The 14,306-nt window shown below is 38.8% G+C and overlaps 1 protein-coding gene across 3 annotated transcripts in view; it reads left to right on the plus strand.

Annotated features, from left to right (window-relative positions):
• Nucleotides 1-14,306, plus strand: part of ADAMTS12 (ADAM metallopeptidase with thrombospondin type 1 motif 12) — a 171,716-nt gene that overhangs the window by 89,955 nt on the left and 67,455 nt on the right. For all 3 annotated transcript variants that reach the window (XM_083818567.1, XM_083818566.1, XM_083818568.1), the window contains 4 exons: nt 5,975-6,171; nt 9,090-9,173; nt 10,434-10,558; nt 12,551-12,700. In XM_083818567.1, the coding sequence (XP_083674693.1) occupies nt 5,975-6,171; nt 9,090-9,173; nt 10,434-10,558; nt 12,551-12,700 (556 nt within the window). The remainder of the gene's footprint in view (nt 1-5,974; nt 6,172-9,089; nt 9,174-10,433; nt 10,559-12,550; nt 12,701-14,306) is intronic.

Genomic DNA, 14,306 nt, shown 5'->3' on the forward strand with positions numbered 1-14,306 from the left:
AGTGACACAGAGCTTTTCTAAATCCTTCCCTTATTTATTTCAGCAAAGAGAATCAGACCAGGGGATGGGGTTCACTTACTGTATTGAGAAAACTATTGCTTTTTAGTTTTGTAGATTAATAGTAAGTTCTTGCAGTAAATCGGCTGGTAGAACTGTGATACCTTGCTGCTCAAGGCGATGTATACTTCTAGCAACCAGTCTGCTGCATCTGAATAGAGCAAGCTATACATTTGCTGACAAAGCATACAGAGCCACCAGAGTTGTAAGTATGTAAGTAATCATAGGAAAGGAGTTTTTAGGAATATTGCTGCTTCCCTGCCTGGAAGGCAGGAGATGGACCTCTCTTTCTGGAACTACATGTGAATCCTGAACAATTTGTACCCAGTTCCCATGTTGATGAGGACAGTCAGGAGCCTGAGCAGACTGCTGGAAAGCCCAGATCATTGTGGGAGGAACAAAGGCTCCCATGCCCATGGAGACTGAGCTCACTGGGTCTTTCAGGGATGAGGCACAGTCCCCCCAGCACCAAGGGGAAACCTGTTGTCATCTGCTTGCAGCCATGTCCTGGAGCTCTGTGCTTTCAGGACATGTGTCCTGTGTCCTCACGGGAATTTTGATACAGCCTGGTAAGGTTGGATATTGGTTATGTGAGAAGTTTGTCCTGACATAAAAGCCAAGTCTTTTATTAGTTCTAGCCCAAAGCTGGTAAGATGATGATCACTTTTCAGAAAACCATGTTGCTTTCCTCTGTCTTACTGTCTTTTTAATTCTTATTAGCTGAGTCACTCTTCAACCTTCCCTTTATTTAGTCTATGGTTGAACTTGTATTCTTTTCAGCACTGGATTAGTGTTTATAAAAATGATTTCTTATTCATATGCTTATTCATCTCCCCTTGTACGGTGACTGCTTTGCAACAGAGTTTATTGACCTCTTGAAGAACTCACCCCAAAACTGTGGTCTTTTTGTTAATGCTTAACCTAAGAGCATGTCTTAGAGCAAGACATAAAGAGAAGGTTTTAAGAAAAATCATAGTTTAGGAAGTTCTGAACAGTATGGAATTTAATATTCTAGCATCCCTAGCGTTCATACCTCATGTCTAGAGATGTAGCATATTGACATAGAATAATACAGTGTGGTAAAAATGAAAGAGCTGTTGTGCAAAGAGAAAGGAGGTGAAGATAAAAAGTGAAGACATAAATCTGTACTACTATATTTTGTCTGATATCCTTCAGTCAAAGGTTGCGTTCTTCTCTCCTGGGAATTTACAGACATTTTCACTTTGCTTCTTCAAAGCCCTTGTGCACCTCCAAAGGTGTTGAAAGGTGTCTGTGTGCAGTTAGCACCCTCAGGTCCCTGTCTGTTGTACTGTATGCCGCACTCTTCCTTGAGCAACACCTGCGGGAAACAAAGGTGGAAAGAGAGCCTTTGATATGGAAATCTCAAATAATGCCTGTAAGCCAAGTGAGTAGTATCAACTCTTCAAGGGAGTTGGGGGGTTAAAAAAAAAAAAGCAGAAATTAACAAAAAAAAGAACAACAACAACAACAAAAAAAATAAGCAACTTCTTGAGTGGATGAGTTGTTCAAAATGAAGAACATTTTTTTATAGTGCAGCTATCAAGATTACTCCTTAAAGATCAGAAAGCTCAATCTTAATAGGGGCTGGGCAAAATAACTATGTATTTCTGTTGCCACTTAATGTAAAACAGAATTGATTTGCTAAAAGAATATAGATTTGTTTCCTTCCCAAAGGCCATGCAGCTTTAACCTGTACTGGATAATTTTTTTTGTACTTCTGTTTTTCTTATTTAACTGAGACTCACAGTTAACTTAAAATCTTGCTGCATATCTGAGAGATCATGTATGTTGTCCAGTTCAGGTAGGATTTGTATGAATAGTTTCAGGAGACATTTATATTTTTCACTAAAAACAATTGGATTTTGATTTTAAAAACAAACAAGAACAAAAACAACAACAACAACAAAAACACCTACAATCTTTTAACGGTTCTAAAATTCTAACGAGAAGATCGTGAAATGTTGTCCTCTACACAATTTGTCCTGTGATATGGCTGGATGTCACATATGACCAACGTAACATTGTATGTGACCAATTTGGCCAAATCAGGTGTCTTAATAAAAACCTCACATCTGCAAAATTATCTCCCACAACAGACAGAAACTTCTGAATGCCGCTGCTTGAATTCATGCAGTTTGTTAACTGAATCTCTTACCAACCCTCTGTTTACTGAGTCTGTGACTATCCAGGGTGTACTTTCAGCAATGTTTTTTTTTTCTGTTCCTAGGGATTTCAGCACTGTATCTACCCATGTCTAGTTTTTCAAAAATGCATGGAAACCCCTTTCTCTGTTCTACTTGTGGGGCGTTCCCACCGCTTCAGTGGGAAGCAAGCAGGTTGTTTTCAGACAACACTGTGTGTTAGAAGGTTTAAAACTATCCATCCCTCCTTGGATATTCCTGAACTTGTGGACTCCTTGTTAAGATTGCCATTACTGGCCAACAGAGCACCTGGGGATTCTCAGCAACTCTGAAATCACTTGCAACACTTAGCAAATTTAGGGTAAAATTAAAGCGATGTTATCTTACATCAGAATGAAAAGCTTAAAGAGGCAATCATCGTTTGTGGAGATACAAAAGCAGAAGCAGAACCATGCTTTAAAGCTGCCTGTATGTTAGTGTAGCTCCAAGAGGTTCTTTCTGCGTCATCTCACTAACGAAGCTGCCAGGAGACTTAACCACAGCTGCGGATCTAGTTCTTCAACAGCATCCTGGGTCTAGGTTAGATCCCTGCACTGGAAGGGGTTAACACTTAGGAGAGGGTTTTGACTGCTGCACTTTCTTACTACATGGCATTAATTGTCATAACTCAGATCTCTTCTCTGGACTTTCCTGCAGTTCATAGCCTTTTGCCTAACTGGATCAATAAACCTGAGGGCTGTTCATTGTTGCAGTCTGAATGGTTTTAAAATTTTTTACCTACAGAGCTATCACCTCTCCAGACAATAACCAAAAGTCTTTGATGGATGTGAGTACAAAGCCTGACCTCTGACATGGTGTTTTATATGGCCATAAGCAAATGGTTTAACCAGCAGTCTGAGCAGGACCTTTTGTTCATATAGCTGTGGGGAAGGTCTTTCTCAGGACAAAACCCTTGAAAATGTAGCTACTGAGAAAAATAAGACTGCTGAAAACCACAGAAATATATGAGAGAGATCAATGAATGCATTTCATAAATAGCCCTGATAGTGGTGAGTATTGTGGTAACTGAACAAAGGTTGGGGAAGACTGCAGGAGTGATGCTGCAGCCTTTGTTAGTGGAGTTAGGGTAGGGATTATAGCAGAGATTATTCATTTCCTTCTCTTAAACAAACAAACAAACAAAACAAAATGAACCAATCAATTTATTCTGTTTGTTTTTACTCACAAATTATATTTTTCCAGGTAGATAAGAAACTATTTTTCCGTGCAGCTCATTCTTCAAGATTAATATACCAAAATGTATTGCTCTCTTTGAGTCCCTTGACTTGATGGGAAGAGAACTTTCTTTATTGAGCACTTTTTTTTTTTTTTTACTAGTTGGTATATATTTTCTGCACAGTCTGTGTGGCTACATAGGATGACACTGACATATTATTTGGGTTGGTAATCACAAAGGAAATTTATATTGTTGGGCTTTTTATTGTGACAGTTTATGGATGGTAAATTTAGCAGCTTATGTGCTTACTGGAATTCGTTTACATTTATTCAAACTTTTTGTTATTTTTATGAGGTTTGTCTTGCCAAGAAGGTAAAAAATCTTACAGTTCTTTGGCCTTTGCAAGTAGTATTTTCAGCATCTTTTAAAATGCAAATGCCAGTTCATACAACTATTTTAATTTATTTATTATATTTTGCATCTACGATATAGAATACATGACATCCTGCATAGTATATTAATTAATTAGCATAGTATACTAATGGAGCTTTGTACAGTATGCTTTAGAAAGCAGTCCAGGCAGGTACAGGATTCCATTTAATACAATGAACCTGGATGGGGTAAGTTTGTATGTTTGTGTGCTTGTCAGTGATGCATGCCAGGTGCAGCACAGTGCTAAGAGATCATCATGTGTGTTAACTAACAGAGCATCTGTGTAACACACATTTGTGTACTGAAGTCAGTTCTAATTGTTATATGTCTGTTCTAGTTTTGATTATTAATATGGCATGTTCCAATTTTATGAATAATACATCATCAGTACCAGGATTTCTTTCTCTATGCAACTTTCAGACTGAACTCAGAGAACCCATTTCTAAAATCCTGTGCATCTTCTGTTGCACATATACAATAACCCAAGATATCAGATGCCATTTATGCTGAGAGGTGTATTATACACATCGTTGATAGTCCAGTGGTGCTACATATAGACATTTAACACGTCACAGTACATTCTAACTGAACTTAGGTCTTGTAAATGGCAAACAGCACTTCGGTGACAGAGGCATAACAGATCTCCTGCTGATGTGAACACACAGATTTGAGACCTAGCTACCAGGTCATCCATACCCGCAGGGAAGTGTGGTCCGGGAAGCCGTCCCTTATTGCTCGGTAGTGCTGGAAGATGGAGGTAATGCTTGATAACTGTCCCCTGCCACACAGTGGTGTGGGGTAATGCTGGACAGGCTGTAAGCATGTAGAGGCCTGTGAATGTGCCCTGTCTGGAACTAGGACATCCTATTCCATGAATGAGATGCCAAAGGGCTACTGCAGTGTCTGTAATAACAAGAAGCACTCCTGATCCTTCTTAGGACTTGGGGAATCCCAGCACCATAAAAGTATTTCTCTGGTTTCTAGCTTGGAAAAATGCCACCAGTTTCTGTCAGACTGGCATCTCTCATTTCTTTTTCAGGCCTAGGGATATTTACATTTCCAGTACTTCTCTGGTAATGCAGCTGGCTGGCATTCACAGATAATATGAGTGAAGCACAAAAAGCTGTGCCAGGGGTGGTTTAGACTGCATATTAGGAAAAATATATTTACCGTGAGGGTGGCCATCCACTGGAACAGGCTTCCTGGCAAGGTGGTTGGTGCCCCATGCCGCTCAGTGTTCAAGCGGTATTTTGATAATGCCCTCAATGATATGCTTTAACTTTTGTTTAGCCCTGAAGAGGTCAGGCAGTTGGACTTGCTGGACTTTGAAGGTCCCTTCTAACTGAACTATTCTATTCTGTTCTCTTCTGTTCTTGAGAGTAACTATCCCTGCTGAGTGCAGGGCAAGGTTGCTTGCAACTCAGCATAGCAAAAAATTCTTCCCAAAAAAATCTGGATGTGCAGATCCCAAAATTACAGTGGAAGCAGTAAGGGTCTCACCAGTCAGACAACATGACAGGCAGCTGAGGGGCCACCAGCTCTCTGCCTCACTGTTATTTAGATGACACCTACTGGTAAAGCATTCCCACCCCTTAGGGTTTCTGGAGTGATAATTTCAATGTACAGTACAAACCATTCATGGATGTGCCAAAGTGCTCAGCTTAATTTGCCATCCTGCTGAGGATAAGAGCTGCCTGTGGAGAAAGTATATCCCTTATCTTAAACTATGAACTGGCGTCATGAGAAAGTTAAGAGCTAAAACATGGAAGAGAAAAACCTTGAAAAGGGCATCTCCATTTCAGCTTTTTGAACTTGGCTCTGACTTGCACTTTAGTGATTGGTATTTGAGTAGGGATAGCGGAATATATATCTTAGAGCACCTTTTAATCCATACTGGGGGGATATTCAGAACCTCACTGGACATGGCCCTCAGCAGGCTGATGTCACTTCGAAGTTTTTGATCAGGTGGGTGGCAGCCATTCCAACCTGTATCATCGTGTGATTCTACAATGCTGCCTTACTGTCTGCAAGTATTGCAGCCATACACAACAAATGTAAGTCAAGCTTGAAAATATTTTGAAGTCAGTGTTGCTTCTTACCACTCCAGATACCCTCAGCTTTTTCAAACAAGAAGAGCGTCGGAGGGAGAAATGGGAACAAAACCATATGGCTGTCAGAAAGGTTTCTCGGCGATCTGTCAGCAAGGAGCGATGGGTGGAGACGCTTGTGGTTGCAGACAGTAAGATGGTTGAGTATCATGGAAGTGACCATGTGGAATCATATATCCTCACTATAATGAATATGGTACGTAAAACATTTCCTTTTTTGTTTGTTTTTAGATGAATGGAGCAAATTTTAACTTTATTATTTTGCTAATCACCTGGAAACAAGTCGGTAACGTTGTTCGCTGAAAGAAATGGAATATAGTTCATACATACTCATTAAAACTCTGTCTTTTAAAGCATTTTTTTTCCTTTTATTTTGCATAGATGTCATTTTTCTCTGGATTTTAAATGAAAATTCTGCAATTCTCAATTTTGAGGACTATACTACAAAGTTATAAATTCTAGCACTAACTTTCGTTTAGCTGAAATTTCTGTTCTCCCCTAGAACCTGTTGCTGACCAGTGACCAGTAGCTGCAGCAACAGAGAGAAATTCTACAGTTTTAAGCATTACGGATTCTTTCCCATGTCTTTGAATGAGAAAGGTATACAGGAGCCCACTAGCAATTGTACTAACTTTGAGCTTTGCTCTAGTGTTATAAAGATAGTATAGTTTGGAGTCAGATGCTGTTACTGAAGTTTAGCCAAAAAACATTTAGGGTGTAGGTTTTATACCTAACAGAAATGATTTGGCTACTTACATATTTGACAGTACTGTTTTTTGAAATGATTTTTTTCCTTTCTGCCACTTTTGTTGCGAGTTAGCCCCAGCAGACAGCTAAGGCCCACACAGTTACTTCCTTCCCCCGCCCCCCCCCCCCCTTCAGTGGGGTGAGGAAGAGAATTAGAAGGGTATTAGAGGGATGCCCCATCCCTGGAGGTGTTCAAGGCCAGGCTGGATGGGGCCCTGGCAAGCCTGATCTAGTGGGTGGCATCCCTGCCTTGGCAGGGGGATGGAATGAAACTAGATGATCTTTAAGGTCCCTTCCAACCCAAGCCGTTCTATGATTCTATGATTGTATAAGTGAGAAAACTCCTCGGTTGAGATAAACACAGTTTAATTGGTAAAGCAAAGCTGTGTGCACAAGCAAAGCAAAGCAAGGAGTTCATTCACTGCTTCCCTCTGACAGGCAGGTATTTAGCCATTTCCAGGAAAGCAGGGCTTCATCATGCATAATGGTTAATTGGGAAGACAAACATCATAACTCTAAATGTCATCTCTCATTTCCCCCTTCCCCCCAGCATTTATGGCTGAGAATGACACTATGCCTTCGGAATTCCCCTATGGAATATCCCTTTTTGTCAGTTGAGGTCAGCTGTCCCCCTGCCCAACTTCTTGCACACCCCCAGCCTACTTGCTGATGGGCATTGTGAGAAACAGAGAAATTCTTGACACCGAATAAGCACTGTTCAGCAACAGCTGAAACATCTGTGTCTTAAATCAGCACCACATGAGCTACTATGAAGAAAATCAACTGTATACCAGCCAAAATGAGTACGACTGTTTTTCCAGATAAGTTTTCTGCTTCTAATATAAAGACCATGTTAGGGAGGGAGGGAAGAAGGAAGGAAGGAAGGAAGGAAGGAAGGAAGGAAGGAAGGAAGGAAGGAAGGAAGGAAGGAAGGAAGGAAGGAAGGAAGAGATAAAGTTTAACAGTTTAACTTCCAATGTTTTTTACTGTGTGACAAATTTCAAAACATAAGTTGACCTGGGAAAAGCGGTAGTGTTTCCTGAGACAGACTTCAGATTATTTCATGTTGTTATCTGTATCTTAACAGGTATTGACCTTGGAGAGTCTGTTGAAGATGTATTCTATGTCCTTATCATGGTGTGTGTGTAATATATGCAAAATTAATCACAGTGTAATTCTAGCCATGACAATTGATCTATCCCTTACATTTATACTGTGTGCTCCTGACAGTACCCTGAGTGGTCTGGCTAGCTAGTGAGGTAATGAGTCTCAGTGAAGAGACACAAAGATGGTTTGAGCATGTGAGGTTTTGTCTACACAGGGAAAACCTGTAGAATAAAACACTGCCATGATTTGATTCAGGAACAAACAAGTCTTAGCATTTTCTCTGCAGTCTGTACCTGAGATATTAGGGTTACCCAAAATGATTCAATTTCCAGTCCCATATCTTGAAAAAAGATCGTAGACAAATCAAATCTTTGTATTTAAAATCACAATTTCCACTATATCTCAGTAATTTCTCCTTTATTGGTATTCTCCAAACCAATTTTGACCTAAATGCAATCTATTTTATCCATTCATATTTAATGTGATATAAAGCATAGCTCACCTACAGATACTCACCATATACTATTCTGATTCCATTTTCTTCTGCCTAATTCAACATTGTGATAATGTTTATCACATTTTATTTGGCCAAATTTTTCTGGAGTTCAATTCTTGCCTTAATGTTTTGCCTTTTTTTTTTTTTTAATATGGATTCATTATCTTTGCATTAGTTTTTTACATCCTCTTCTGTGCTGTAAGAACACACGTATCCATCATTTAACTGATTTCTGTTTTCCTAATACAGAGTTACTAATGCTTTGTTGTGGCAGAAACTGATTCCTATCAAACCAAAACATGAGGATTTTATATGCTGTTCTTTTGTACCCTGAGATGATCTCTCCATCATTATTGTATGACTGCAGATGTTATATTCATTTCTGCTAATATTTTTCAAGAACTTTGAAGTGTTTCAGCTGACAGTGAAGGGTGCAGGCCCAAAGTTGGTGCATTCCTCTAGAGGACAAATGGACATAAAATAATCTTGTGTGTGTAATCTGTGCTTTTGTTCTTCGGGTTAGTAATTTTTGCCAAATCCTGTAGCATCACTCATTTGACAGAGCTACCCTTTGTGGTAGCTCTAACGTTAGTTTTCACTAAATTTTCAGTGAAGCATATTGGGGATCTAAAAAATAAAAAAAAAAACAAAACTACACCCCACACCCCAAGGTGATATGACAAGTAGATGTCGTATTTTCTCTCTAAAGTTCTGTTCTGCTATAGAGGAGTCAGTTAATCTCATACCTCCTGGCTCTGGCACAGGTCACAGGGTTGTTCCATGATCCAAGCATTGGCAATGCAATTCACATTGTGCTGGTCCGGCTCATCCTCTTCGAGGAGGAGGAGGTAAGGTTTTAATTTTCCTTAAAATATTATTTATGAATCTCGGGAGTTGAGCCCTAATTGTGGAGAGGAGGGTTTGTTTGCTTAAAATAATTTGTTCATTTTACTCTTCTGTTGATCTGTTGGCTTTGGCACGTCTGCTTTTAGAATAAATCCTTTCCTAAACAGGAAAGTATTTAGCTCATGACTTCAGGTATTTCTGCATAAAGTCCTCAAGGAAAACATAATTAAAATGGGTAAATTAGGAATGGCAAAATGGAATCTCTTGAGTGTCAAAAGAACATGGGATGCCAAGGAAGACTAGATGAGAAACAAAAATTAACGTATGTGTCACCATTCAGAATCTAATTACCTGACATTATCTGAAGTGCATTATAACGTCTAATGCTAGAGTATTTGCAGGTCCCTGAAGAAGTAAATCTATTATTGTACAGCTGCAATACACGTTTTTCTTATTAGATCTCTTTCAAAGCTCAAAAATGAGGTCTAAGTAGATGCTAATTGCTGTGAACTGGCTGTGTATTGGTGGTTTCCAATGTCAGTCATACACAACTATTTTGTACATGCTTAAACACATGCTGATTGTGATAATTTTATAATTATTTTTAAAACACCATGAGTAACATAGCCTGCTCTGACTGCAGGAATATATTGAGGGGATTTTCTCAGTGGCTTATGGTTTGTGGCCATAATCCAAATGGTCCCAATGCTATGGAAGGCAGTAAACAAAGCCATGGAGTGAGGCTATGCCTTGTGAATTAAGAATAAGCAGGCAAAAATAGTAGTTCATGTCTTAAACAGGACAGCTAAGACCTGAAGTCTATGGTGACCTCCAATTAAGTGTACTTGCTAAATTTCTGTGTCTGTTTTGAAAATAAAGCATGGATTACTATTCAGATGAGTGTGGCAATGCTGGAAGCAAACATGGTGGTTATCTTTAAAAATTTGGGTGTTGGTTACTCAAAAATGAAAATCTGGTAGCAATGTTATTTAGATGCTATGTAAGAAGTTTACTTTAATAAACTAAGGAAAGATAGAACAGGTGCCCAAGACCAGAAAGGGGAAAATAATAGTTCTTAATTAATTTAATTTGCATACTTTATATTTCAGAAGTTTTGGTACATTCTGCCTTTTATTTTTTGTTAGCTGCATCAATTGTAAGCATAAAAACTGTATTTCAAAGACTTCATAGCTAACATTGCTGACACGTTATTGCAATATAGTGTTGTCTTTACAACAATATTTTCTTTCACTTCCCCTTAGCAAGGCTTGAAGATAGTTCACCATGCTGATAAGACACTAGCCAGCTTCTGCAAATGGCAAAAGAGTGTCAATCCCAAGAGTGATGTCAACCCTACACACCACGATGTGGCTGTCCTTCTAACCAGGTATGACAAAAGTTCAGTAGATGGGACTAGATATTGTTTAGTTGTATTTCTTTTGGTGATGATTTTTTTTTATAAGCTTATGTTGTCATTTAGTTCATTCTGCATTCCCAGTAAAGTGATTTATCTGATGAAGACATGCTGTTTCAGAAACACAGTGTTACTGCAAAAATAACCTAGTGTGAGCATACCTGACATTCACAAAGGCAGAGAATATGAGTTATATTATAAAAACATGTGGTTAAGGTTAGACCTGGTGTACCTTTTAAAGATATTGCTTTTCATTTGTTTTCAAAGTACATATAACACTCTATATACGTATGTGGGTGTTTTATTAGAGATGCATCTTAGTCAGGAAATTGAGAACTGTATGTCCCAAGAGATTAGCAGTTTACAGAGCTCAGGTCTTTCACCCCACCTGATCCTGTCTCATTTAATGCTCAGTCACTTCTTTAATCTTTTTTGAAGGAATATACCAAACAACCTATCATGTAGGTGATCAACTCCATAATGACAAATCCTAAAATAATACACAGGTGCAGTTCAGAATGGACAAATGTTTTTGAAGACTACAATTTAAACTGTATGATTTTTAATTACTATCTCAGTATTCAGAGGGAGAGAAAATATTTTTCTTACATGTGAGCAATGGAGGCACATAAAACTTAAAGGTGATAAATGAGGTTACCCAGGGAGTTTGTGGCAGAACATGAAGCAGAAATTCTGTGAGCCTGTCAGAACGGATCCAATCTGCACACAACTTAGAGGAAAGATTAGGTTCCAGAGTTAAGAAAATCAACAAATCTTAAAATAAGGACAAGAAAAAGAAGTCTCAAAATGTTGAGTGGTTTACCTCTCCAAATGAACAGGCTTCAGACAGTTCATTTAAATGAAGTCGATGCGTGGCTGGGTAAACGTTGGATCACCACTCTGGCAACCCTTCAGTGGTTGCAAATGCATTGTACCTGGCAGTGCTGAGGATATACAGGATCTAAATCGCCATTCTTAACCTAAGAGGAGACCCTGTTGCGGTTGGATGTTCCTCCAAAGAGCCTGAGATTAGGTTGTAAGCCCCTCTGCCTGCTCTGACTGAACTGGGAGAGGGAAATCCCAGATTTCTGAGGATCCCTGTGAGGATCTATCTCATTCCCTCCTTTACAGGTTTAGGCCTTGGGTTTTTTTTATTATGAATTGTCCTGTTCAGAGCTCAAAAATGCATGTCTTTCTTTCAGTTCTTCTAGCAGACTGGACAGAATCTGGCCAAACCTTTTGACAGAAGGGCCCAGTTTTTGACTATGTGCAGTTCCTTAATTCTGGCACTGACACAGCAGCTCACACATGTTTGCTAGGGGAAATACTCCATGCTGAGGGAGGGGAATTGTTGGCCTAAACAGCTTACAGGGATTTTGGCAAGACAGTAGTATGGAGACTTTTCTGTAACAGCACACTGGATGCTTGTAGCTGTGGGTCTGGTGCCCTAAGTGAGGTAGTGGAATTAAAGGGAGATTTTTCTTCAAGAAAATAAGAGACCTAGAGAAAGCTAAATCAGATTAAAGAGGCTGAAAGAGGATCGCTAGAGAGAAAACTATTGCCCTGACTAATAAATCCTTGTACAAAATTTGAAGAAAAGAATTTCTGCATGTCATTCATCATCAGGCATGTGCTAGAAAACTTCAGATGTGCTATAATCAAAACACTGTCAGAGGTGGAGATTTTAAAACCTTTTTTCGCAAGTTGAGAATAAACATATGTATTCAGGCACAACAGCAATGTCAGTATTGATTACAAATTATAGCACTGTAATACAATAGTACCAGATCGAGTGCATGTTGTTACGCATGTGTTTGTAAAATGTTATCACAATGCTTTGTTTAAAAAAATTAGCACAAATTAGCACTGATACATTATGAGAGGGACACTCAACCCAATATAAGGGACTCTCTGCAGTTGTTTTAAAACTGTTTTAATGGCAAGTCCTTTTTTTTGTAATTCTAGAAAGGACATTTGTGCTGGCATGAATCGTCCATGTGAAACCTTAGGTTTGTCTCATCTGTCAGGCATGTGTCAGCCTCACAGAAGCTGTAACATCAATGAAGATTCTGGCCTTCCATTGGCATTCACCATTGCTCATGAACTTGGACACAGGTATAGTAGGAAGTGAAGGGGGACCATGACGAGTTTAACTTACTCTTTGCTTATTAATAGTTGAATTGCCAGACAGAAACAAAACAAGGAGTGAGTTAATGTCTCTTTATTATTAAAATCAAAACCATGCTGGTTTTTAACGAGCAGAGGAATAAGAGATTCTTAAGCCTTTGACCTTTGTTTATACTTAGAATTATTTAGTATACCCCTTTTAACATTCTGCTATGGCAGTACATTTACATAATTAAGCTGCAAACAATCATCACTTAATGCCTTTTCTCTCATACTCATTTTTCCTAGCACATATTGAATTACTATGCAATTACTTCGTATGATCTTCAAATTAATCAAAACCATTTATATAAAACATTCCTATTCTATCAGGGTATTTGAGTATTTTGGATTTAGCTAGAAACTGTTTTTAATTCAACCAGCCAAACTTCACAGAAATATCAAGTCCTGTCTTACTAACAAATAAAGTCACTTTTTGTCTTGTCTTAGTAACTGGTTGTTTCCGTAGATTAATATTCCCATTGTAGATTCACATAGGTCAAGTTGACTAAGTTTATTAGGTATTTAGTTTTGGACCTGGCTAAACTTTTTATTTTTCTATGATTGGGTCTTTTTGCTTGAAACTAGATTTCTCAGTATTCCCACTTTGTGAGGGTGTTTTGGTTGGTTAGTTGATTTATTAAGCTCACCTGAAGTATTTTGATTTTTGAATCCTTTGAGGCTGAGTTGCTTTCCCCTGAGTAGAACATTCTTGTGGATACTTCAGTTTGGCTAAAATGTTGGCACTTTTCATTTGGGCCATGTTGCTTGGCTAGGTGACACGTTCATTGCTGTATCACATTACTTTCATTATGCACCCAACCTCCACTCAGGATGGAGTCTATTTCCTCATGAGATATAAAATCTGATAAAAAGATTACTTACATATTAATTGGCCTTTCTTTATTCAACCTGTCAGTTCTCAGAAAGGAAATAATATAAGCAAATAATGATGAAATCGTTCATAATTGGATCTAGGTGCTTTGAGGTTTAGTCTCTTGGACCCCACAACCTCTTGATGACAGGGAGCTTTTTCATTAATGATCGTTATCAGAAAACACTTCTGCCCCATAGAGCCATGTGTGACGTCCTGGTCTAGCCTACATGGCTGGTAACTCACTGTCTTTTGGATGCTGTGAGACAGAGTACTGCTGTACTGGCTTTTGCAGGAGTGCTGCAGGGCCTCCTTGCCTTTAAGTATTGTCTCCCCAAAGACGGCGGAATAATGTAGAGTTCATCGTGAACTTGAAACCACCCTTCACTCAAGCCAGCGTATATATATTAAAAAGTTCTAATATGGCTAATAAAAGTCTGTAAGAACAGATTAAAAAAAAAAAAAAAAAAAGAGAGAGAGAGAAAGAAAAAACCTGAACCCATTTTTAATGGATTCCAAAAGTCACTCTTCCACATACTATCCCTCTAGATGTTCACAGCCTCCTGCATCAACAGACCCTGTTCATGGAAAAGGGCCTGTCACTAGGGGGACACACTTGATTTTATAGCTCAGGCCTGTTACTGGACTTGATTCTGACTGAAATCGTGCTCTGTGTTTGGA

This window comes from Anser anser (assembly GCF_964211835.1).
Source record: "Anser anser genome assembly, chromosome: Z".
Taxonomy (NCBI): Eukaryota; Metazoa; Chordata; class Aves; order Anseriformes; family Anatidae; genus Anser; species Anser anser.